Source organism: Magnolia sinica, chromosome 3, assembly GCF_029962835.1.
Source record: "Magnolia sinica isolate HGM2019 chromosome 3, MsV1, whole genome shotgun sequence".
In the NCBI taxonomy this organism is placed as follows: domain Eukaryota; kingdom Viridiplantae; phylum Streptophyta; class Magnoliopsida; order Magnoliales; family Magnoliaceae; genus Magnolia; species Magnolia sinica.
Genome location: NC_080575.1, coordinates 20,437,849 through 20,465,703, shown reverse-complemented (window position 1 = coordinate 20,465,703; position 27,855 = coordinate 20,437,849). Strand labels below are relative to the sequence as shown.

The 27,855-nt window shown below is 39.4% G+C and overlaps 2 protein-coding genes across 5 annotated transcripts in view; one reads left to right on the top strand and one right to left on the bottom strand.

Annotated features, from left to right (window-relative positions):
- The first annotated feature begins 5,966 nt into the window (after positions 1-5,966).
- LOC131239667 (ras-related protein RGP1-like) lies at positions 5,967-6,641 on the top strand. The gene has a single exon (XM_058237499.1). The coding sequence runs from the start codon at positions 6,007-6,009 to the stop codon at positions 6,631-6,633; it is 627 nt and encodes a 208-aa protein (XP_058093482.1). The 5' UTR covers positions 5,967-6,006; the 3' UTR covers positions 6,634-6,641.
- A 3,475-nt stretch (positions 6,642-10,116) lies between these two features.
- The window catches only part of LOC131239665 (DNA topoisomerase 3-beta), a 103,711-nt gene continuing 85,972 nt past the window's right edge, over positions 10,117-27,855 (bottom strand). For 2 of the 4 annotated variants that reach the window (XM_058237496.1, XM_058237498.1), the window contains 5 exons: positions 21,543-21,711; positions 21,167-21,295; positions 20,354-20,566; positions 14,033-14,212; positions 11,809-12,669 (listed from right to left, as the gene is read on the bottom strand). In XM_058237496.1, coding sequence (XP_058093479.1) covers positions 12,022-12,669; positions 14,033-14,212; positions 20,354-20,566; positions 21,167-21,295; positions 21,543-21,711 — 1,339 coding nt within the window. In that variant the 3' untranslated portion in view covers positions 11,809-12,021. Of the gene's footprint in view, positions 10,482-11,808; positions 12,670-14,032; positions 14,213-20,353; positions 20,567-21,166; positions 21,296-21,542; positions 21,712-27,855 lie in introns of those variants that run through there. The other 2 variants (XR_009168314.1, XM_058237497.1) reach the window with 2 other exon arrangements.

Here is a 27,855-nt window from a genome sequence, read left to right as displayed (position 1 = left end):
GTTAACAAACATGGTTGGTCAGTAAGTAGACTAGACTGCACGACTTCAAGCGAATACGTGACAGACGACATCGGATACAAGCAACCCATGTAATCCAACTACTGTCGCCCATAAGCATCCACCCAAATTCACAGGTTTAGCCTCAGGATAATCCTGCCAACAGGACCACCGTTTCTCACCCCAGATTCCTGACCAACCCAGGGGTTTAATGATATTTAATAATACTTCAACAATCAGAGTTTATCTACTAACACAAGCGACATCGTGCATTCATTATTTCCAAACATAAAAATTCAGATATTTCTACAAGGCAAATGCTAATAATATTATGAAATAAATATGCATGTGTGTTGTCTGGGTTAGTGAAGAAGTCAAGCATTTCATATATCTCATAGTACAAAAAAAATACATAAGGGTTAGAGTATCAAACATGTTATGAGTAAACATCATATAAGAATCGAGAAAGGAATGTACAAGCAATCATCAAATTCATACCCAATCATGTTGAGAAACATCAACATTCCATAATCATTCCATATTGATTTGGGGAGGACATAAAGTATAAAGTCTTGTCTAGGTTTTTCTAGATTACCCAAATACATCACCCAACAAGCAAAATCATTAGATTCATATTAAAATTGGTATTAGGCCACCTAAGAATAATAGTCCGCACCTAATTACGATCAGAGAGTGAAGAGGCGGTCCTAACGGCTCCGGGTCCGTAGGCTTGAAGTGTCAGGGCCCTACATTGTGTAGAATGCACAAGGATCAAAGATAAAGCTGAAATTCATGAAAATTAAAGGGAGAATTACCACATTACCTTAATTAGGGTGAGATTCCTCTTCCAATAAAAAGAAATTTGGAAATTTTGAGGGAGAAGGGGAGAAAGAGGTCGGAATAGACGAGATTCGGCCGTCGGGGGTGCATACAAGGTAGTGGCTCCCACTTTCTCTCTCACTCTCACTCTCTCTCTCTCACTCACTCTCTCTCTCTTTTTCTTCTCTTTGTCTCTTTCTTTTCTCTAGGGTAAATTCGTATGGGGAGAGGGGTGTCCCAAAGAAGTCCCTATATAAGGCCAGATTTGGTGTAAATGGCCTCAAGGGTTAGGTTTTTACTATACTAGCCCTATGAGAGTGTCTTTCTAAGCTCTAGGGCCCGCTATGGGGCGTACATATTGATATACACCGTGGGATAGTTAGCTTAATGATGATCTCCGTATGGATATGATCGGCCCGCCATTTGGATGCGCCGATCAACAGATATGATTAGAAGTCTGTTCAACGGTCACCGATGGTCGATCGGAGCTGCGGCTATACGGATATGAGAGGAAAAATATCCTTATTGCATGTGTGAAGTTTGGTCATAAACCGACGGTCCGAAATTCTCAACTTTACTAAGAGTGGACGACCCAATTCAATTAAGTTTCATCTTCTTCCTTTAGGGTATTTGTACTTCTCATGCACTAGTCCTTTGACTCAAGTTGAGCGGTTCTGGACAGTACCGAGGTCCGACTCCCGCAATGGACGTCAAGCTCAGTAAGACGGACATTATTTTATAGTTTTGAAACTAGTGGCCCACTAACGAGTGGTCTAGAGCTTGTTCGGAAAATCAGGTCATTTTTGAAATAAATTAGGTGTTGAGATTTCTCGTGGGCAATGATTAGAGTTTGGATTAACTATGTTCATAAGGTGGCATATTTATAACTAGTTAAAGTAGAGATTTGATCATGACTACTCTAAACCGCCAGTTTTAGGCTAAAAGAGTAACGGGGTTGATTTGGTCTATTAGTCAAGATCCAGAACTTATCTGACTCGGCTTCGTTTAGATCTTTAATTTAGTTATGATTATCTTGATTAGTTAACGATGGGTTGGTTAGATTTGGGTCCTACGTGAGTAAATCATGGGGCTAAACTTGATGTTCAAGTGATTGGGCGGATTCGTTGGCTTCCTACGGTTGATTAATCGGACTTGTGCAATTCTTTACTGGTTCAACCCGTGCATAAACTAACATTGAGTGCTAATGGCCAGTAAGTGATAATATAGGTTAATTACATTAAAAAAAATTCAAGAATTTTTAGAGATTCAAAACAATGAAAATATAGGACGTTAGCAATTGTGATAAGTGGGCCCGTGGTTCGTTTTTAGTATAGCCCACGCGAAGCACTCACCTTATTTTACTTCACCCAAACAAAACGTACCTAACCAAACTAGACCTCTACCAACATAGATGAACCCATGAAAACTAAAATACCTCCAATTTTTTTAGCTGCTTTGCTCTAAATACCAACGATATTTTTGTCCAAAACCCTATTTCCGTATCCTAAAAAAGGGCTTTGGTAGCATAAGTTCACCAGCGTTTGAAAAAGAAAAAACAAATATAATACAGAAGAGTCTACGGTATTAATTTCTTCCTGGAAATAGAGATATTCTTTAAAGGAAAGGCGCGTTTCAGATGCAACTGGTTGGACAATAAGTTATCATACAACTATCAAATAAGTTATAAAAAAAAAAAATCAAGTTTATGCAAAATCCAACCCATCCGAAATTCTGGACCCATCATGAAGAACAATCCATGGAAAGCTTAGTCTTATCCACTCATCATGTGGTCCATACTGTAGAAAAAGGGACATCCATGTGTCAAGGAAATGATGATTGGGTCAGCTTGAGTTTTCCCTTTAGGTGATCTTCATGGTGGGGTCGAGATTTTGGACGGATGGGATATCAATCTCGACGGATGGGATATCATACAACATTTGACACATTGTCGGCTCTGCTTCAAGTAGTTGGCATGTAAATTGAGTGTGGTTATAGATAGGGTGAGGCCGTGACCGTGGGCCTCACCTTGAGGTATGTGTTGTGTATCCACTCCGTCCATGTGTTTTTAAAGAGAATTTTATATCATAAGCGAAAAAAATTGAAGTTATAAAAATTTCAGGTAGACAACACCACAGGGAACAGTGTAAATTGAATTTTCACTATTAAAAGCTTCTTGTGGCCCACAAGAATTTTGGATCAACTTGATATCGGTGTTTTCCCTTCATCTAGATCTGGAAGATCTTATCAACAGGTTGGATGGCAAATACACAATATGGTGGGCCACAGGAAGTTTTCAATGGTAGGCATTCAATCACCACTGTTTCCTACGATGTAGTCTGTATCTTTTTTGGGTGCGTGCTCTAAAATTAGCTGGCATCGCGGATGGAAGGCGTGGTTATACAACACCTGAGCCGTTTAGGTGTTACCCTTACTGTGGGGCCCACCTTGATGAAATGTTGTATATCCATGCCATCCATCCCCTTTTCCAGACCATTTTAGGATATGTTAGCAAAAATTAAATAGATTCAAATCTCAGGTGGACCACAACACAGGAAACAGTACTGATTGAACACAGACCATTGAAAACTTCCCAAGGCCCACTGCAACCATGCCCGTAAAGTTTATTTTCCATCCAACCCGTTGATAAGGTCAAACAGACCTAGATGAATGGAAAATATAAATATCAGCCTGATCCAAAACTTTTATGACATACAAAACTTTAAATGATCATTTACCACCTTTTCCAATGGTTAAGGTCCACCTGATATTTGAATTTGGTAAAAAGTTTTATAAAACGCCCTGAAATAAACTGAAAAAACGGATGGACAGCGTGGATACACAAAAACTTGATCAAGGTGGCCCCACCAGCAAAGTAATACACACTAAGCTGTGTTACCCGTGTAGCAACTAATCCGCTCCATACATCGCATGCATCAAAGTGGGCCCCACGGTCACGGCCTCACGGAATTGGCGCTCGAAGACAAGAGGGGTGAACTGTGGTCAGATCCAATACAAACGGTTCTACGATAATCTTATCCTACAAATGTATGTGTGGGACCGACCGTGATGCTTTAAGGACATACAATCTGTTCATCATGTGGGGCCCCTAATTTTCCCAATTGAAACCAAATATCTGACCGATCCAAAACTCAGGTGGTCCACACAACAGGAAACAGATGGGATGGGGACACTCACCATTAAAAACCTTCCAGACTGTAAGTGGGGTCATCATATTTTCTATTTTCTATCTAATTCATTCAGAAGATGCTTCTGACAAAAAATCAGGCCATTTCAAAATTTAAATGAGCCAAAACATGTGATTTTAGATGTTTTAGGCATGATTTAACAGTCTATCTCAGTTGAGTTTGGCGTTCTAAGATAACAGGAGGGAACGCACATGATGGACGGATTGGATTTCATTATAACATAACAGTGGGTCCCGTGCATCGATTTGTACATTAAACTTATCCACCAAGGAAACGGATTGGCTACTGGCTAGTGGTCGGTGCTCTGTGGACCCCATCATAATGTATATCTTTCGTCCAGGCCGTTCATACATTTTTTTCAGATCACTTTATGTTGTGACCTCAAAAATAAGGTAGATCCAAATCTCAAGTGGACCACAAGGTGTTGATTGAACGCCCATCATTAAAATCTTCTTGGGACCACAAAAGTTTTGGTTCAAGCTGATATTTTTTTTGCCCTACATCCAGGTCTGTATGAGCTAATCAGAAGGTTGGATGTCAAATAAACATTCCAGTGGGCCCTAGGAGGTTTTTAATGGTGGACATTTGATCACTACTGTTTTTCTATGGTGTGGTGCACCTGAGACTTAGATCTGCCTCATTTTTTGGATCATGCACTAAAATGATCTGTAAAAATGGATGGACGGCGTGGATTAAATACATACATCATGGTGGGGCCCACAGAACACTTGCCACCTGTCTAGTGGCAGCACGCTGGCCAAACCGCGTCACCCCCCACCACAACACACCACCCCCAAACACTCAAACGAGAGACGGACCGGAATAGGCTACCTGTTTTACGCAGCCCCTGTGGTTCGCAACCCATTCCAATTTTTCCATGTGGTGTGGCCCATCTGGGATGTGGGTGTAGCTGATTTTTAGCCTTAGTGCTCAGCATCGAGAACAAAACCTGATAAACGGATAGATTTTACATATACAACATGGCGAGCCCCACATACTTTGGTGTCCCATCCCATTGTTCCACGTGGCCGTATGGCCCATCCGAGTCGTGGGCGTAGTTAATTTTCGGAAATAGGCCATAACTTCAAGGAAAGAACCTGATAGACGAAGTGGATTTTACATATACAACATGATGGGTCCCACATACTTTGGTGCCCCATCCCCATTGTTCCATTTGGTGTGGCCCATCCGAGTTGCGAGCATAGCTGATTTTTGTCCTTAAAACCTAAATTCAATGATAGAACCTGATAGACGAAGTGGATTTTACATTTTTTAAAAAATGGTGGACCCCACAAACTTAGGGTGTGTAATGCGGAAGCGGATTGCGTACTGAGTATGCGGAAGCGGATTGCGTACTGAGTAACTCAGTACCCTTAGCGTACTGAGTAAACTGTGTGGGGTCAACTGTTATTTATTTATTTTATCCACTCTATTAATCCATGTTAACAGATAATTTTATGACTATATCCCAAAAATGAAGCAAATTAAAATCTCAAGTGGACCACACTACAGGAAACAGTTTGATTGAACCTCTACCATTGAATTTTTTTTTGGAGGCCAAAGAAGTTTTGGATCAAGCTGATGTTTGTGGTTTCTCTTCATCCATGTCTTTGTGATCTTATGAACAGGTTGGATGACAAATAAAAATTAATTTGGACCCTAGGAAGGTCTCAACGGTGGAAATCATTATTCCACACTGTTTCCTGTGTAATGGTCCACTTGAGCTTTTGATTCACTTCAGTTTTGGTATCAACCGTTGAAATTATCAGTAAAAATGGATGGACGGTGTGGATAAACTGTACACATTAACAGTGGCCCCAACTGAGTTTACTCAGTACGATAAAAGCGTACTGAGTAACTCAGTACGCAATCCGATTCCGCTTAAAACAGGCGTTGTAGAGAATATCAGTCCCAGTCGGAGAGGAGTCCTCTACAAGAAGATAGAGAGATAGATTGAGAGAGAGAGAGAGAGAGAGAGAGAGAGATGGATTACATATTCAAGATGGTGGTGATAGGAGACTCAGGTGTAGGGAAATCCCAACTGCTAGAAAGATTCTCGAAGAACGAGTTCAACATCGAATGCAGGGCCACTGTAGGTGTTGAGTTCCAAACAAAGTCAATCTTCATTGAAGAAAAGCTAATAAAGGCCCAGATATGGGACACTGCTGGCCAGGAACGCTACCGTGCTATCACCAGCACTTACTACCGTGGGGCCCTCGGAGCCCTCATAGTCTACGACATCACCAACTTCCCTTCTTTCCAACAAGTCCCACGATGGCTCAACGATCTCCGAGCCTACGCCCATCCCAATGCCGCTATCATGCTCGTCGGAAATAAGTCCGACCTCGACAGTATGCGGTCCGTGCCTACCGAGGATGGGAGGAAGTACGCTGAGAAGGAGGGGCTGCTCTTCCTGGAGACGTCAGCATTGGACTCCACCAATGTGGAAAAGGCTTTTACCATGGTATTAGAGCAGATTTACCGAGCGGCGAGACGGAAGTCGCTTAGTGGCGACGCACAGCCGACACTAGTTCTTGGTTCGTTGATGCTTAAAGGGACTAAGTTGGATGTGACGGAGAATCAGCCACGGCCGTCCTGTTGCTCGGCGTAGGTAGCAATTGTTATTTGATATATATATATATATATATATATATATATATATATATATATATATATATATAGGAATTGTTTTTTTTTTTTTTTTTTGAATGATGATAACTATATATTCAATGATCACTGATGAAGTTAGATGGATGAATGTGGGCTTGTTTGGCTGAATTCTAACAAACAAGATTCCCACCGATTGCGTTTGGCTTGGCTTTTCCAGGGTGTATCAGAGACAAGACAGTGCAATGTTGGTTTTTTTTTTTTTTTCTTTCTCATTTTGTTAAAGCCTTTATTTATTTATTTAAGGAAAAGAATCTTTATTAAAATATCTGAAGCAGGCTCTACACGGAAGCGGATTGCGTGGTGTGCTTAAGTTCCGTGGGCCCCACCATGATGTATGTTTTATATCCAAACGGTCTGTCCATTTGGCGAGACCGTTTTAAGGCTTGAGCATCCAAATGCAGCCTGACCACATAACCATGTTTTTAAAATTTTTAAGATTTCAAACACAACCAAACCAAATCTAGAAATGCTCCAATGATCTTTAAGCACTATTAATTATAGTGTCATTGGTTGTTCGAGACACTTGGACAGCCCAATGCATTGATCAAGACCGTTCTGTTAACATATATGGATGTGAGTCATTACACACATACATAAAGGGACGACAATGTTGTAGTCCATACAAGCGCAATCCTATTTCCCCCTCTTTTCTCCCAACTTTTTACTCTCTCTATTTTCTTCTCTCTTCTACTCTTCTTTGCTTTCAACCAACAAAGCTGCATGTTATCAGAGCTGCATTGTCTTTGATTTAATCATCCTACCTAGGGCTGAAAGTCGGGCGGGTTGGGTCGGGTTGGTACTCAACCCTAGCCCAACCCAAGTGGGCTCAGTCGGGTTGGTTGGGTAGATATATGCTAATATTTTCATTATTACATTAGTCTATTATATTTTCAATATACGTCCTATTTTTTGTACCTATAATTTTATTAATTATATATGTAATTATTTATTGTAAAGAAGTTCATTTTTCTAAATAAACAAACTAAAATATAGGACAACTATTCCTTTAAAAGTCATATTGTGTAGCAAGCAACCTATTTGAGATAGAGAAATTCCGCATATCTTATTAGCGGCATTGGAATTTTATGTGTCTTCAACATAGATGATTCGCACTCAATTATAATTAACTTATAAGAACTTATATATTGATCAGGTTCACGTTGGGTCGGGCAACCCGAGACCTCAACCCGAGCCCAACCCAAGTTTTATCGGGTTGGTGTTTGTATGGCCCAAGCCCGAGACCAAACCCGATACATACTGCCCAAGCCCAACCTAATGTCTGGTTAGTCATGGGGTCAGTCGGGTTGAACCCGCCCAACTTTCAACCCTAATCCTTCCATCCTCTTATCAATTTTTTTTTTAAAAAAATTTTTGGTCAATTTGATCCCTTTTTTATTGAGAAGTTTTTTTAAAAAGTTATGGTTTTTCTTTTCTTTTTTGGTGCTAGCGTTTGTAATAATCTATGCATGTGAAGGAAGATGATGTGTTCATGATTATCACCTCTTGTGTGCTCAATCAAAGTATGTGAACGTGTGGGCTGAATACTCTCATTGAATGTCGTGTTTGTAATCGGTTGGAACGTGGGGATGTGTAGTACACATAAGTTTACAGTATTTATTCTATTCCTTATTCCAATTGAGATGAAAGGTAATTCGCAAACTAGATTTATAAATCCATCCAATCTTGTAATGGTTTAGATGACCTCTATTAAATTGAACCCAACAAATTATCTTTAGTTGTCAAAATCCATTTAAGTGTTTTAATAGCCAAAGGAAAATTAAATATTTGACCACTAAAAAGCCTATTGAAAGTGCTTGTACATATGATCAATAAATCTAGGATAATGCTCAGATTATGGCATGACTATGGAAAGTATACAACTATCTATTAATGTGAATATAATGCTTTTGGATACTACAAGGGAAGTGTGGGACGCATTACAAGAGTTGTATTCATCAAACAAAAATCTCATAAATATTAATTCTTTGAAGAAATATTTGAGTTCTAACAAAGATAAATTATTAGGCGAATATTACTCAAAACTTAAAGGAATGTAAAAGGAACTAAATGTGTACCAACCTCTTACCATTGACTTAGATAAACAACATCAATAACTAGAAGAATTATGTGTGGCTAAGTTTTTATTGAGTTTGAAAAGTGAATATAAACCAGTTGGTGCCCAGATTTTGAGTGACATAGATATGCTATTTTTATATGAGAGATGTATACTCACCTCTAACATTATCTTTTGACTCTTCGAGTGACTTTTGAAGTGAAGCTAATGACAACTTTACATTAGCCTCCTTTTCTAGTTGATGTTGAGGTGATGTTCGTGGTGATAAAGGTAATCAACGTGGTCATCGGGAAATGGAAGGAGGTCGTGGACCGAAGAAGTGCTCCCACTATAAACTTCCAAATCATTATGTTAAAAAAAATGTTGGGATCTTCATGGGAAGCCAGCATGAGCTAATCAGACATCTCACGTCAAAGAGAGAAATGGCACAGATTGAAGCTATAAACATTCAAGGTGTTGGGTCAAGTGGAAAAATAACTTGATGAGTCCTTTATTTATCCAGATTGAAATCAGTAGATCTCTTATTAGCCCATGCAAGAATCAACGACTCCCGATGGAAGTATCCAGCTACATGCACTTTATTGACCTCATAAGAACAACAAAGTCGACCAATCAAGACCGTGACCTTTACACATCTTCGGGTCTAAGGATCAAACCATTTTCCATGCATCACAATCACAATTCAAGCTAATAGACCCCCAAAATGTTAACTTGAACTCGATTCACTAATGTGAACAAAGGTCCAAACCAAGAACATTTATTCATAGCACACTCACTCTTTTGCGAAGGGTAAAGCATAAATTGACAACCAGTCAACTCAACCCCCGATGATGGAGGCTGTCCATTCTAACCCAAGTCAGTTCCCTCACACAAGATGACTGTACATCTCTTTTTGTTATTATTAAGAATAAATTTGTCATTACGTTAGTTTGGGACAAGACGGGTGTATTTGTTTTTGTTATTAAGGTACATGTACAATTTTTTTTCTTATATAATAGAGGGATGAGGGTGTGGACGTCCACTTGTCCGATCCCATTTCCCTCTCTTCTCCCAACTTTCTGATTTCTCTCCTTTGTTTTTCCCTACAATCTACGAAGTTACAATACCCAATGCACATTTCATGGGCTACCAATGCAAACATCCCACTGATATGACAAATATTAAACATTTGACCAACAGACTATAATATGGACAGCCAAGATTGTTTTACACGATCCGTCCAATCAACCATTTGATCCATTTATTTGTTAGAGACAATCATGGATTGCTTATAATTTTTCACAAGGTCAATCAAGGATGGATTGGATCATCTGATCAATGTGATTTCTGTATAGTCGTCCTGAACATATGTTCTGCAGTGAATAAATGGTTCAGATTGATCGATTGAACTGTCCAACTGAATGGATGCAACTAGAAGCGCTATAACTTTCAGAGCTCTGGAAGCACTGGAGCATTTTTCATTATTTTCTCCTCAAAATATACAGAAGTCACAGAACTCAATAAGATTCAAACGGAGATAACAAGGAGAGGAAGCCATGCTCATGTTTTAAAAACCTTGAGCTTTAACACTCAACATCTCACACCAAATGCAACGCTTCTGGCATAGTAAGTGTAGTCTTCAACCTGGGAACTCTTTCATCTCAAAACATAAAAAAGCTAACCTCCCAAGGGATTATGGCTACCTGCAGCATAAATACCTTAGCTGCCCTTTTGTTCTGTGCCAGAAACAAAAAAGAGAACCGTTAAGAGGGTAGTTTTTTCTTCCTCTACAATCAACAATAAATCAATAAATTCTTTTGATTTTCTTCCCAGAGCCCAAAATACGGTGAAAGGTATGTTATTCCCAAATGTCGCAGCTTCAAGAGCGAACATGGCTTGTGTGCTAAGAGAACCCAAGAGATTCACATTGTGATTCCAATGTTGAATGCTTGTGTGGATGGTGAAAGATAATCCCTATGGCAAATGTTCCTTAGCCCAAAAATCTGATTGCTCCAATTTCGGGTGGGTCACATCGTAAAAATGGATTAGTAAAAAAAAATGACAACCAACAGTCACATTCTATGTGCATGTCTCACCCGCCTGATGAGTGGACCACCATGATTTTTAGGATAGGAAACCAAGGGGGACAATCTGACGAACATGCTGGATTTTTTCAAAGAAGATAATGACGTTTTAAATTGAAAGCGAAAGGAGAGGGATAGAATCCTGCTTGTGGGCAAATGAAATGTTTAACCTAGAGGCAAGAGATCTAACTTTACTAAATAGAAAACTTAAAGCTGCACCCTTGTCACATTGGCACATGTATGTTTCACTTGAAGTGGGTGTATGGAAATAGAATTCCTCAATATGAAAATCCTTATAAAGAGGATGCCATTGTGCAGTTTGACTCGTAGAAATTATATGCATGTGCAGATCCCTCACAGTACACATAACATACATGTGGTAATGAAAACTCGATCTGGTTGGCCACCACATGGATGGTCCACTGGTATGTGATCTGGTTGGATAGCTCTGTTTTAAATTGACCATTCCTGTTCAGGCGACTGAATGGATGGTAACCACAATCCACCACAATCCAGTCTCCTTGCTTTTGGGATATAGTCCATACATGAGGTGGCGGACCATATAAGCACTCCCAATCACCACACATGTTTTCATGTGTCCCATGAGGGTGCATGTAACTTGTACGACTTGAGCTACATACCAGTGTTCTTCATCTTCATAATGCATGAATCTGCTGTTGTTTCCCAAATTTGAAATGCAAAGCCAAACATGCACAAGGGCGTGCATGAGCACACTGAATGCAAGATGTAGCTTTACCACAAACCATAATCAAAGTGACAAATCTGAGTCAAAGCAATTTCTCAACAAAGAAATTCCTTGGGTATTTTCAAGTTTCCGGGTTTTTCTCAACATTTTTGAGAGATAAGAGTGGGGGGACAAGAAAAAATGAGTTGAGGAAATCAGAAATGTTTGTTTTAAACAAAAAAGGTATATTTTAGCAGGAAAATTATCATGATATTAACGGGTTTCTTGAGATAGTTCTAACAATGGGAATAATATCAAGTAAATATTGCTTTCTAGGAAAACAGGGAGAATGTCACTATATTTTAAAAAAATATTGGAGATTTGTCACTACAATCATAACAAGCACTTATCAATCAAAATGAGAAAAGATGCATCAAATAAAATGTATTTAGTTACCAAGAAACTCAAGATGTTACTTGAGAATATGCTGAATCGACCATTTTTGCCTCAGAAATCTCGAAAGCTCATCTTGGGGTCCTCACGTTTCCCACCACTACGTCCCCGCCCCCTGCCTGCTCCTCTCCCTCTGCCTCTCCCTCTCCCTCTCCCTCCCACCCGCTTCAAAAAAGACTTCCCATGCTTCATCTCCACAAGTGAATGCAGCAACTCATCGCACAAGATGCACCCCACATGCAAAGTGGCTCCATCGCTCAATGGTGTTGTCTTCTTGTTGAAATCCACTTCAATGATCGTCGAGTCACACTCAGGGCACCGGTCACGTGTCGTTGAGATCTTGTGTGCACCCTGAGGGAGGTAGACGAGGCAGTTGCACATGTTGCAGTAAAGCCTCCACTTGGGGGCGCTGACCGGATCAAGGACAAGTGTCCCATTGCACTCAGGGCAAGCACACACTCCTTGAGCTATCAAAGAATGTGGACATGTGGGGTGCGGGCAGAGGAAGCAAGGCATGCCGGCTCCCTTGCCCAACTTGCTCGAACTGCCCGTCTTAAGGGCACCGAATAGTGTGTCTATCCCTTCAAATGGAGGGCTGTTGTAGCAATAAGGGCAGAGGGGGAAGGACTTGCCTTCTGGGCCCGCCAAGGAGAACAGTAATAGCTCAAAATTGTCGAGAGGACACACAAGTTCCTTATACAGCTGATGAAACAACATAGATTGGTTAATCAGTCTCAAGGAAGAAAGTTAAATGCTTAAAATTCTTTTGACATGCCCAGAAGATCTGTTTTTTTTTTTTCTTTTAAAAGGCCAACCAGAAGAACTGTTTATGAGTGGAAAACAACAATGTTTTGACTCATTCACTAGGGAGAGATTGAGACACTCGTATTTCTTTTTCTTTACATTTAGATTCAGCTAAACTAAGTTGCACAAAGTGTGCATGCAGAAAATAACCGAAGTACTGGGAAAATACATGAAAAATGTAACAATGCAAGCTTTTCATTTCCCACTCTTTTTATTTTGATTAGGTAAAGGAAAATAAAAGGCATTTTACTTTATCCTGCCCAATCCAACAAGTTATTATCACATTGTCAACCTCGATGCCATCACTAGTAAGGTAAGAGAGGTTGATTCTCCTTCTCTATCATATGTGATCATTATGACCGCAGATTTCCCGAAAATGTGCTTAATAAATGGAGGATAGTATACTGTCTTCTATGGTCTATTGTTTGAGGCGCTCAGACCAGTTAACTTTTCGATTAAAAAGGTTCCCAAAATAAAATAAAATAAAACAAAATAAATCATGCGTTTCTACTTGCCTTTGGAATACTAGGGTGCTTAGTATCAATTTGACACTGCAAGGGTCCCAAGTTTGGAAAACTTTGGGCATTGCAGTTCCAATCTTAGGACTTGAAAAGCACAGGCCCGGTGGACCAAACTGCAAGATTCAAATGGCTATAGACTTTTGCTAAGGCTACAATTATTTGTCCACAATAATGTCTACAAACTGACACATGCCAACCATGTGTGGGCACTAGAGTTGTAAGCCAATTAACCAAATGAGCCTCACTATGTAGATGACCTGGTCTTAAAATCAGGACAGTCTAGTCAATACATGGCCACACATGCATGCTGAATGTGGACATTGATATATTCTCATTAACACTGTCCATAAATTTTGTATATCTGTGGCCCATCAGACAAGCAAACTGACCAAATTGTTGGGCCGGGTAATCTATTTGGTGGTGTGACAAAAAGGGTTCATTATCTAGTTAAGATGGATGGATTAGATCTATCAAACATGCAAGTCTTGGTACCTGGTCATCGTGAATGTTCTTCTGAATTATTTGTAAACAATTGGAAATGGGTTTGACCAATGTATTCCTGTATCTAATAGGAAATCTAACAGCCATGATCTTATGGCAACTTTTTTCCAAGATGAAGGGCAGTGTAACCATCCGATCAATAGACAGATTTTCATATACCTACAGACGCATGGACATGTCCTTAACCAAACAAATAGTTTCCAAACCACAGGTTTAGTTTTTGATGGACACTATATTACCTTAATGGTGCCCCTTTGAGGAAGATGATAAACCTCCTCACAGGTACCACAATACAAACGGGATGGTTGGGTTGAGATGTACTTCATGTACCGAACGCATTTACCACACTTGCTTAGTAAACGTCCTGAATCTGCCAACGGTGAGAACTGTGCTTCAAACAATTCATCCATAGTTTCAATCTGTAGGAAAGAGACGAAAACATGTTTATGCATCCTTAACAGTAAATAATGAGTAAGAGATGTGAGGAGATCACACAGCACAACATGGAGGCAATATAATTGTATGTAATTTTTACAAATGCATGATTCTTCACATTGTTGCAAAGAAATATTTTGGGAGGCACCTATGTGATAAAGGCACTCCATTTTCTTGAAAATGGTGGTCATCTATGACACCTGTGTCATAAACATGAAACACCTCTTGACAACTCTGTTAAGAAAACCTGAGTTTACCATCCCTTCCTGCATTGTAATGCACTTAATAACTGTAATTTTAATTTGTAGAAACAGTTAATAAGTCAACTCTATTAGTATTTGTGATTTAATAAGTGTAGCATGATGAAGGAAAATAAATTAAGATGGAGTAATAAGCCTATGCCTGGATTCATGATAAAAGTTGCAGCAGAAGTTACATGCAAGTTGCCAACCTGATGCAATTTTGTGTGGGTTTGAGACTGGCAATAAGAGCACAAAACTCTCTAAGAAAATCAGTTTAGATTTATGCCAAGAAGGCCAACTGTTGAGGCTATTTTCCCACTCAGAGTGCTGATGGAGAAATTTGAGGGGACTCTGCATGGCCTTTAATGACTTATAGAGAAAGCATATGATAGGGTCTTTAAGTTGATTTGGTGGGTAATGAGAAATAAAAGAATCTCAAGAGGACCTGTTGACATGATTAAGGAAATGTATGAAGTTGTTGTAACAAAAATGAGGACCACTAGTGAGACAAGTGAGTTTCCAATTATTGTAGGCCTACACCAGGGGTCAACATTCAGCCCTTATCTTTTTGCATTGATTATGGACGAGTTAACAAGGCATTTACAAGAAGAGTACCCCATAACGTACATAGTTTGCAAATGACATAGTTTTGATTGCTGAGACAAGGGAGGGCATAAACAAAGTAAGAACTATGGAAGGATGACTTAGAATCCAAAGGTTTTAAAATTAATATGACCAAAACATAGTATATGGAATGCAAATTAGCGACAATTGGGTGGAAACGGGGAATTAGTTAAGACTGATGACCAAAAAGTACCCCAACATGATGATTTTTAATATCTTGAGTCAATAATTCATGAGAGCACATTTTTTTTTCTTGCTTTCTATGATTTTAGATGGGATATTTGTAACAAGAATGGAAGAACAAGGGGGTTGGAAGATGGTGATCAGAAAGAAATCGACATTACAGGGAACTAATAGGTAGGGACCCTCTTGATTGTCTGAATATGAAACCTTATTCATAGAAAGCTTTCAGGAAGGGTGGATACCAGTCGATTTTGAAAGAGTGTTTGGAAGTGCTGGTTTTGTCATGAAAGTAGTGATCCCAAAAGAAAGAAACACAAACACAATTAGAGGTTGCGCTTTCATTCAAATGAGCTCGGAAGAGGAGATTGAATGTGCAGTTCAGCTGCTGGAAGGGTAGAGTTTTGGTGGTAAAAAACTCAGAAGTTCACAAGGCAAGATATGGGCCAGAAGAACAAAGAAGAGATGGTTTGGACTTTGGAGTAAAGAAAAGACGACAGATACTAAAGGGAAAAAAGAAAGTGGGACACAGGGAGGAAGAGGCACAGACAATGGACCCTTCTTCAAGTTTGAAAGGAACAGTTAATGGAAAATCCTTCAAAGAGGTTGTTTTGAACGAATCGGAAAAGGGGACCAAGGTCAAAGAAGCAAGGAATCCCGGTGAGAAATGGGTTTGGAGGGTGCATATGGAGAGAGGGTTGGAAGTAAGAATACACAGAAAAGATTTTCAGAACTCACCTAAGACCTTCGAATTTTGCTTTGTTGCCACAGTAAAACTATACTCGTTAGAACTGGATTTGGGGGAATGGGTAACACAAAATTGCAATGGAATAGAGGTAGAAGATTTGGTTGTCAAAAGGCTTCAGGAGGACATCATGCTTGTTTCGTTGGGGTGCCAAGAACATGATGAGGCTGTGTTCTCAGCTTGTAACTCAAGCCAGGGTGGTATGGTAAAAAACAATAAGAAATGGGAGGAGTGGTCTGTCTTCAGCTGGGAGGAGCATTGGTATCAAATCTGGGATACCCCGCAAGAATTTTGGATTGATGACATTTTCAGAGAGCTCGGAGCTTGTATCGGAACACTAATAGAGATTGATAGCTGAACGGATAGCAGCGAAGAATTGAGGTTTGCTCGTATGAGAATTAAAAAGAAAAAGCTAGATTTCTATCCCTCACAGAATGATTTCTTCAAGGGTGGAGAATGCAAAGGTGAAGGTAATAGTGTTGCAAGAGCTGGAGGAAGAGCAGGAGGAAGTAGGTGAAGATGGGTGTATGTCTGCAATGGCAGACGGGAGAAAGTTCGAAGACAGCACCAAATAACGCTCCTGCGGTAGACTCTTAGGAGTTTCAACACCTGGTCAAGGGTTTGAGTACCCATAGGTGGTGAAATCCCACTATGGTGTGAGTGTGTGGTGGTGTGTGTGCGTGTTAAAAATAATAATAATAATAATAATAATAATAATAATAATAATGCTCCCACGAAACACCGGGTGTGGAAGAAAGGCGATGTTATTTCCCTATTGGTCATAGTAAAGCTAGTGCAATCTCCTGGGCAGAGGAGCTGCTACGTAGAGGAGGGAGTAAGGTTGAAGCGACATGTGTCGATCTCATTAACGACAAAGGCAATTGAGTCGCCCCAACGTCCAACGAAAGTGTGACACGTGCATTAGTAGCTGCTGAAGAGAGATCGGAAGAAAGAGATCTCAAGAAAGGGCCGTGTATAAGAGTTGATATTCGGGCTCGTCTGCCGACTTTATCATGCAAGTGCTTTCACCTATCTTTCACACGAGAGGAACCCAACCCCTTACAACTCGATGGCACGTGTGACATCCCCAACCCCTTACAACTCGATGCAGAGCACTTCAATCCAGAGATACCGCAAGAGCAGCAACAGGAAAGGTCGGTAGCGACAGAGCTAGGGCAGAGACAACGTCCCACAAGGCCATGTATGCAGTCATCGTCCATCACTCCACCATCCGAATCGCACAGAAGCCTCCTAGAGAGCGTGGTTGCAGTGAGAGAGGAGGAGAAGTAATGAGGATGCGGATGACATAATGTTGATGCATCGGGCTGATTTACTTGCCGATGAGTTTTGGCATGGATTCAAGCATGGAAATTGGCCCAAATATCTTCCATAATGGGCCAAACCCGTAGACCCATCAATGGACCATGCATTATGGTACCCTAGTGCACTTTCGGGTCGCAAAAATGTCTTTTGGTAACATTTTTATTAAGTTGTGACTTTTACTTTATTTTTAGACGAATTTTAGTTTATTTTTTTCTTTACTTATGCCTCTCTTAAGTAGATATGAATTGTTTAGTCTTTTTCCCTTTAAAATAAAATTGTAGATTTGAGATTATAACATCCAACCCACAATTATGCTTTGATATAAGGCCCAGATTAGTTTTAGGGCTTTTCTTTTGTTCCCTTTCATATAAAACTCAATAACAAAAATTGTCCAACAGCTTTTGGGACATTTTCTTATCTATTCCATAAGCCTTGGGCTAGGGTTTGTGCAATTGCATATTTGCATGCATGGGGCATATGATCTAGGCCATCAAAATTGGTGAGAGCTTCAATTATTCAATGGTTTTTGCATATTTTCCCCTTTCGTTGGTTGTAGAAGAATCTCTATCTTAGATTAGGTATGTTTCGGGGATGATTTGGTCCTATGGTTTGATACAACTGCATGTGGTTGCCGATTTTCTTCTGCTAGCTACATCGAGAAGCAAGAGCAGAGTAGAGACGATAACATAGTGGTGCCCATAAAAGATGCCGACAGCAGCAATTATTGCGAATGGCGAGGTAGGGTTGGCAGGATAAAGTCGGCAACACCCAAATGGCCCCTTATGTTTAAAAGGAGAAGATCCACCCCCCCTTGATGACATGTGCAGCATTCAGAGGGTTATGGAGCCGCATCAAAGGAGGTCAAGGCTCTGATATCTCTAAACAAAAAAAGTCCTATGGTCAATGAAGGCTTGGACAACCTTGTTGTGATGACCCCATTGGCCATCAAACAACCACCATTGACGCACTGGGGAACTGCTCAGAGGAAAGGACAGGAGCTACTGATGGTATTGAGCTGAGGCTTTCATAGAATAGGAAGATCTCGATGGCACAAGGTATTAAAAAGGATAAAGTGACTATGGAAATAGCTTGGCTAGTGGGTGTAACTTTTGGAGATAGGTCATAGGATTATGTGGCCTTATTCAAATTTGTAGAAGAAAGGGGAAGACAGCCAGTTCTTAATTAGGGGCAAGATATGAACTAAGAGAGAGGGTGGTCGGTTAACAATAATCAGAACAAAGAAAATGCAATTGTGAGCAAGGTTAACATGGACATCAGGGATTAGTCAATTGCTAATGAAGATTATGGGTTGAATATCAGGGGTTTGGGATGTCTGCAAAAGAGAGGGCACGTGAAGGATATGTGCAAGAGTTACAAAATTCAGCTAGCAGCTTTTCAAGAAACTAAGTTGCAGGGGATAGATCATGGACTGGTTAATTCGTACTAATGGGGTCAATAAAAAGATTGGGAAGCAGTAGATGCAATAGGGACAACGGGAGGCATTTTGGTGGTATGGAATTCTAACATTTGGGCTAAAGAGGATTGCTGGAAAGGAAATTATTCAGTATCAATGGTGTTTAAAGAAAACTCAATCAATCGGGTGTTTTTTAGCGGTTTATGGGCCGTGTAAACCGAAACTATGAGACGAATTTTGGGTTGAGTTGGATTCGAGTCGGAGTAGATGGGGTTCACCATGGTGTGTGGGTTGGATCACTAGAAGTATGAGAAATTTCTCAGATTGGATTATAAGAAATGAACTAGTGGACCTACCTTTGGGAGAAGTTAAATTCGCATGGTCAAACTTTTTTTCTTGTTATTGATAGAGTGTTATTCTCCGCCCCTGTCATAAGGGTCCGGACCCCCACAGACGGGGGAGCGAGTCGACTGAACATCTTAGCCATTGGCAGGAATTTCGCCCGCATCCGATCCCCAATTCTTGTTCACCCCAGATGATCGTGTTGGGTGAATTGTGACCTCGTACGATCGTGTCAGGTGAGCAACAGCTGCTAGTAAATCCAATCAAATCTAAGTTAGATTCCTTATTTCTACGGATTGGGCTTAAAAATTCCCATTGGTCCATCAAAGAGGATTGCCGAGGCCTATTTCTAATCATTGTCCAGTTTCACTTTAGATCAGCAGTCAATTGGCCCCTATTTCAGAGTATTTAGGAATGTTTGATGAAATCATCATCATATACACTCTACTTTTAAAATTTGGGGGAAGATGGGCCGATTTGCGAAAAATTGAGGAAATTTTCTCAAATTAGAGAGGAAAAGTGTCAGCGTTATGTTAGAGAGTATCTTCACTAGTATCACTCTACTATGACCCATGCATAGTATTGTTGGTTTGTAGAGTAGCAGTAGTATGCCCAGCCCCGTCAAGATGGAGATGATGATTTTGAGCCACCGCACAGCTCTGTGGGTCTAAACCACAACCACACATCATTCACAAGTATATTTCTAGTTTTCTACTTCTTCTTTTGCTTTGAATGTATTGCTTGTGTTTGTATACATGTCTTCTATCATTTATAAATTATATGAATTGACTTTGAATATACTTGCATTAGTTCAGTTAGACAACGCATAGATTAGGACCCCATACAAAGGAAACCTATCATGTGAACTTGTTTTTTATGACGTTTTCATTTCTAAGTGAGTATTTATGTATTTTTTTTTAACAGTCTCATTGAAAAAATCAACCAATTTCCCAATGTTTCCCCATGTTTCCCAACAAGAGTGATAAATTACGGGATGTAACCGATATATCCCATGTGATAATCGATGTATCCATATCGCAAGGGTGTGATACATTATGGAAAAACGATCCGGAAAACATTGCTTATTAGAACATGGTCAAATACACCATTAAATACATATATGCCCGTATCATATCGGTTTTTTTTCCCAGGCCGATAGGCCCCCTCATACCAATATTCAGAATCATGAGTCTTCTATTGCAATTATATTTTGAGTATGAGATGTAACACGAATACTATCTGCAAAGAGAATTACCTGCTTAACAAAATAAGAGTACTTTTGGGTAAATTGCTGCAGTACATGTTGCACAACACGAATATGGTCCGCTTGACCCTTTGCAATAAGGGTGATCTGCTGTTCAATGAAGCTACGGATGTCTGGCAAACATAGGTCTGGATCAATGCATTGGTATCCTCTTATCAAGGTGATTCCTAGGGCTGTAGGGACCAACCTCCTCCCACCTTGGACCTTCAAGTTACAAGTAAGATAAATATCAGGTCTTCAATTTGTACAAAAACAAGTCTAGCCTACACTTAAGATGCTTAGGGTGCGTCTAAGAGAACACAAAGCCTTGAAGCCACCACAATTGAAAAAGCGCGGCATTTGGAGTGGCAAAGAAAGTGAACTTGCTATTGATGGACTATCACTTTTGAACCCCATGTCAGTATTATGCTCATAATACTGATGTCGGATGCGAAAGTGATAGTCCATCTATTGTAAGTTCACTTTCCAATGGTCTAACTAGAGTTATGGCCCTTGATAGAGTGGAAAGGTGGAACACGATTCATGTAGACAAAACCTATTAATTGGGATAAGGCAATGATGATGATCAGTATCATGCTCATTTTGTGTAAGGCATGAAATGAGCAGTCTACTAGTTTTGGCAAAACCAATTATGCCCAACAGTATTCTCAAGACACCTAAATGCACCACTTAAGATGCTATTATACATCCAGCATCATGATGATGGCGTGTGAACAGCACCAAAGCTAAAAGAAATATAACGAAGGAAATCAATCACACAACATAAATGGGGAATGATATAAGCTTCTGGAGGAATGTAGGAACCTGCACATAGTTACGCTCACATATGTTGTTAATGTGAACAGGAATGGATGCATCTGTGCCTATCCCATTCTTTTCCATGAGAGAAATAATCTCACTCTCACTGAGGTAATCTGGAGGTGTGGTGCTCCCCTGAAATGAAATAAATTCAATCATGTATCAACAAAAACTACTAATGCGGGTTGTGCAAAAGAATCTCAGATTGAGTAATTCTACTAGCTGATAAGAATAATACAATGTTTTAATGCTAGAATTCTGATAATAAATAATCGATTGCCAGTGGGCTGTTGAAAATTCATAGTAATTTCTAACTCAAGATTCAAGAATGAACCAAGGTTGAAAAAGTGATGAAGCTGATCAGAAAGGATCAAAAGGCTACCTCATATAGGTCAATTTTTGAAATTTTTATTCTCTCTCCCTTTGAAAACTGCGGAAGGTTCTTTTCATTCACAGCCATCCATGGCATAATAGATGTAAATCCCTCGTCGATAACCTGCAGCCCTATACAATTGAAGGACTCCCCTCCAGCTGATAATTCTACTTTTGTCCTGGGACAACAAAGAAAGATAAAAGCTAAATTGGAATAGTCAATATATTTGAATTTGACAACAAATCCTTTTATCTTCTTATTCATGCAGTAAACACCAGAACAGGAATAAATCTGCAATGTCATAAGAGAAAGGCGAGGGCATCTGCTCAGATATTCAGGAAGACTCTCACAACACATACGTCAAAGTAGCAAATTTATGAGATTTGGGTCATTCATCAGGTGAGGCCACTGTGAACATCCCATTTCTGAAAATAGGCGGGTATAATGCAACAAGTTACAGAAATTTAGATCTCGAGCTGTATTTTCTAGATCCAAACCCAAAATGTTCAATGATGCAGGAAATGAAAATAAGGGACTGGATTAACATTCAAAAATCTTCTAGCCACTATGCTAACCAACCCTCTTTCCTCTCCTATTGAATAGCAACACGTGCTAAGGCAGAACTGCATGCTAGAAAACTCATCATTTCTTTTACTAAATCATTGCAGCATTGTAATGAGTCCATACAAAGAGATAAAATGAATCTGGACTTTGCTACTTTTAGGTGTAGAAAATATTCTAAATCATTAGTACATTGATACCTAGACTCTAGATACAGAAAAGGAAATAATTCTAGTGAAAGATTCCAAAAATATTTCCAATTGACATCTAATCTGGAAATCCGAAAAAGGAAATAATCCAGCAATTAAAAACTCTAAAAACATGAGGGACATGACCAAAATAGCACTGCAGATGGTCTGATTTACTCAGCCCATGCATATTGCAAATTTGATTATTGCATCAGGAATTCTTTGACATCTTTCAGCAACCAGTTCATTCAAGGGAGTCATCAGATTGGACCTGTGGAACCTAGAGTCTATATGGGCCAGTAATCTTTGTACAGATGAATCATCCAACTCTTGATCTGGTCTGGATCCATGATTAGACCAACATATATACCTGAAATGATCCAGATCAGCAATCTTAAAGATTGAATGATCCAGATATTTAATTGGACATTTGAATATGTACAGTCTTTGAGGTCTATTTGGATGGGTTGATATGCATTCTGATAATTGAATCTTCAATTGACCAGTGTAAGTGGCCTGATAGTGGACCAACCTGATTTTTGGTAGAGGGCATGTTGGAAGTTGGACCCACTTGATGAACGTCCCAAATCTCAAACATGTCTAGCGAGGATCTCCCTCAATCTCCCTGGCATGTCACCTTAGCATTTTGCACATTGGCAAAGACATGAACCAGAAAAAAGCCATAAGCATGAAGTTTTAGTATCCAAATTCAAGCAAGAAGAGGCGGAAGCTCCATTGTCTCTGGTTGACAAAGGAACATATGCCAACTCAGATTGATGCCAAATGGTTCATTCTATACAATCACAATTAGAATTTACTAGCGCAAATAATAAGACTAAAATCCGAAACATACAACAATAATTTATAAATGTGAGTTATAAATGGTATTTTAAGTTCTCTTTGAAATTTTCAGACTTTCACGTTCCAAGGAAACAGGATTTGTTCAGGGGCTGTAAAATTCGTGTCCAATAGAGTCAAAGATTCGTTCTCTGCAAAAATTATAACCTGATAATTTAATAATAGGATAGAATGCACATTTTGGACCAGATGAGATGGAGATTGACACCCCTTTTTTCTTGGAACCAGTCAAGCTCCTAAAATGAATAAGAGTAGAGACCAACAATTCATTACTAGAGACAATTAACCTCATCTACCGGAATTTCAATTAGGTAAAGATGTTTTAATCGATGTTCCAAAAATTGAAATTTTTAGTGCCGTGGCGAATCTGGTGAAGTCAGCTGATGGGAAGAATCCATCCAAACATAAACACTTTCAATCTAAGCATGAGAACCACAAACAAAGTAGAAAGAAAAATCTATAAATTTTATTCAATTCAAAGGTGTCTTGAGACTACTCTTGCAAGGCCTTAAATAGGTTCCTTAGACGTACAAAGAAGGTAGGTTCATGATATCATTGACAACCAATGGCTTATTTAAAAAATGAAAAAGTAATAAAAAGATTCTAGGGGATAAGAATGAATTTAAGAAAATTTGGCTAGTCGATTTTGCATAACTAGCTGCTTAATTAGGAGGCTAGGCCTCCTTAATGATGGGCCAACTGTGGGCTTGGGCTTGGGCCTCGGCCTGGCCCATATATCTTGGGCCCAATTCAACCTACATCGGTCCTCCCTGGCTTGAAAGAACTCGACTCTAGTGAGTTAATGGCTTGCTCATAAATGTCAAGATTCAGGCATCGGAAGTTTATAGCTATGATCCACGTAGCATCAGAGAGAAGTCATCGTTGCCAACAAATGAGGAAATTGTTGTAACCACCTTGGCGCGTGGAGACGATCTGGTCATCAAGAACATCAATGATCGTGTTTGTAGGTGGCAAAATAATTGGAAGTGTGGTAGCTTATTCCTCGATACCATTATTAGTATGGTGCCCACAATAGATGAAAAAGATCTTCCACATTGAAAGTAGAACTGATAGGTAAATCTGGTGGGAGATCCAAAACGCAAGCATTGGTGCTAATCTTCTTTATGATTTTGAACGAGCCCACATTGCGAGGATAGAGCTTCTTTGAGGATCGGGGGGGTAACTGTTCAGGATGAATACGGGCCATTACCATGTCACCTGCTGCAAATTCGACAAAACGATGTCTTCCATCTACATCTTGCTTATAACTTTCATTATTTACGACGATATCGTGTCGAACTTCATCATGCACCTGTTGCATATGGCGAAAGAAGTCATCAACTTCTGCACTTACTCTCAACTATAGGTGGAGGAACCAAATTGACTAGAAGATGCAGTAATATACTAGTTACTATTTCAAAATGTGACATCCCTATGGATCTGCTAACTAAGTTATCATAGGCAAATTTAGCTAGTCCCATGTAGCTATATGATCATGGACAAGACACCGTAATTACTTGCCCGGGCTACAGTTGACCACTTCCATTTGACCATCAGTCTAAGGGTGGTAGGAAGTAGAGAATTGAAGCTTAGTTTTTATTGTTGTCCAAAGCAAGATGTTTAATAATGGTAACGGTAATTGTAATGGCCACCAAGGTATTCTGTATTGGTACTGGTGGCCGTGCATAACGACCGTTACGACCACCGTAATGGTTGAAAATTTTTTGTTACCCAAAAAATTCTGAAAAAAAAAAAAATCTAGAAAATTCATAATAATGTAAATATTCCAAATATGTATTCACTTTTTTGTTTTGAACATGTTTATGGAGTGCAATGGTCCACTCTTTGGTGAGAGTGTTGTATTAGGTTGTCTAGTGAATTTGTGAACATGATTATATGTCTTTAATGTTTACACATTACAATCAAGGACTAGAACTAGAAATCAAGAAAAAAAAAAAAGGCATAAATACTACTTTTTCAATTTAAAAAAATGGCCCTCGAGGATTCACCCAAATCACTTCAATCTACAGTTTTAATTTTAAAAACTACAATAAGAGTAGTCGAAATTTGTTGTAAAATGATCTAGGAGAATTTTTAGAATGAGAAAAGTGAAAAATTGATGAGAAATTTGAATTTAAATAGGGGGGAAAAAAAAAAGTAGCCATTTTTCGATCATTACGGGGGTAACAATCGTTATGCCGCGTAACGGCCTTTACGACCACCGTAACAGCCAATACGGTCCCAAAAAACCAACCACACTGTTTCACCCCCGCATCACGTAACGGTCATGACCATTACTTATATGTATAGGCCTTTATGGGTGTACCGTAATAGATACAAAACACCTTGATGGCCACCATCGTTACTGTTACTGTGCAGGCCGTAACGGCCATTACAGCTCCATTTCAAGGTCATTACAGGACAATTAACGGCCATTACGATTGTTTCAAGACCATTACAAGATTGTTATGGGGCTATTACTAGCGGTTTTTCTGCAACGGTCGTTACGACCCTATAACGCGTAACGATTATCACCATTACTGTCAGTGTTCGAAATATCGGTATCGCGTTACATATCGCATTCTTGGGATACAGATACGTATCGGTTATCGCATTGGATATACCGGTGGTATCGTGTAATGTATCACTGTCGTTGGAAACATTGGGAAATTGGTTGAATTTTTCAATGAAAATTCGGTGATTGTTAAAAAAGACATCAATACACACTAGTAAATCAAAACATTACAAAAAACAAGTACACACAATAAGTTTTCTTTGTATGGGGTCCTAATCTATGCATTGTCTAACTGAATTGATGCAAGCATATTCAATGTCTATTCATATACTTTAAAAATGTAAGAAGACGTGTGGAAACACAAGCAATACATTCAAACGCAAAAGAAGAATCACTAGATTAGGTTACATACATGTTTGATTTGATGTTTAGACACAAAGATTGCAAACGGTTTGCGAGAAATTGGGAAATTTTGATTTTTTCCAATTTTCTGCAACTCGGCCAATCTCTCCAAATCTCGAAATTGAAGCTCCCAATCAATGATTTTTCATGCAAAAAATGAAAAATCATGGATTTGTAACAATTTGACACTAATTTAACATGATTTACAGAAAATAAAAGGATCGAAATTCGAAAATGCTCACCAGATCGAACATGTGGGATATATCACACTACTTGTGCGTTTCGTATCGCACTGGTGGGATAAAAGATATATCGTGGGATATATCGACCGATATCGTCGATATTTAAAACACTGGTTACTGTTATGTAACCATATTAGCAAACCATGGGCCAAAGAGTTTTTCATAAATAACTCATGAACTTGGTATGACGATCTGACGCAATTGTCTTCGGAAGCCCATGAAGACGAACAACCTCTCGAAAAAATAATTACGCAATCTTGAAAGCATCTGTCATACTCATATCTAAACATGGTAAAAAATGAGCCATCTTTGAAAATTGGTCAACCACCACAAAATAATGAATCAATTTTTCAAGCGGTCTTTGGCAAACCTGGTACAGTCCATGCTGAGATCTTTCCACGGAATAAGTGGGACTAGCAGTGGTTGATACAATCCACTGTTTTTCTTTTGACCTTCAACGAGCTAGCAAACCATGCATAACTAGCAGATCTTTGCAATATCATATTTTAAACGAGGCCAAAAGTATCTATCTCCAATGAAGGTTAGGGTCTTATTGCAACCCAAGTGAACACTACATCCACCGGCATGTAACTCCCTCATAATATACTCGTGGATGGATTTACTAGGTAGGTAAAGTTACGTCCCCATAACAAGTAGCGCTCATGAATGTTGAAATGTGGGTGCCTAGCATGCTCTCCACTAAGAATATCTATATAAATACGTCTGAAATCCTTGTCAACATCCAGTGTTGTCAAAATCCTAAGATTTAGGATTTGAGTCAAATCTTAAGCAAAACGATTTGAATTCCACCCTTTGAATCCTTTTTTATATGAATCCTACGATTTTATGATTTGAATCCTGCGATTTTATGATTTGAATTGTACTTGTTCTCTTCTATTTTATGATTTGAATCCTACAATTTATGATTTGAATCCCACCTTTTCATATGCTTTCAAATTGCAGACAATATTTAAAACCTTTTTGCTAATGGATGGACCTCCTAACTAAGAATTCCACCAATGCCAATGTTAAAAGCGTCGCGACTCACCTCAAATACCTTCTCAAGGTCCGAAAGGCACGGAACTAGAGCTTTGGTCATCTTATGTTTGATCATATGAAACGCTCTTATTGATGCATTTGTCCATCAAAACTCTTTTTGTTTCATGCAATCGGTAATCGGAGCCATGATGTTTCTAAAGTTCTACATAAAATGTGTAAAATGTGGTGAGGCCATGGAAACTAAGAAATTCAAAGATATTGGTACATGTCAGCTAATCAACAATGTCTTTCACCCTGGTGGGGTTCACCTTCACACCTTGTGACAAGACAATGTGCTAAGAAGACCATGGGTGTACTCATGAAGATGTGCTTTTTAAAGTTATAGAAGTGTTCACAGCGAAATACTCCAAAGATAAAGACCCAACTAACAAAGGGTTGTAATATCTGAGTCGTGACGTGCATGAAGGTAATAGGCACGTTTGTGAGATCAAATGACATAACCAACCACTCGTAGCGACCGCCCTTCGTCTTGAATGTCGTATGTCATTCCTCACCAG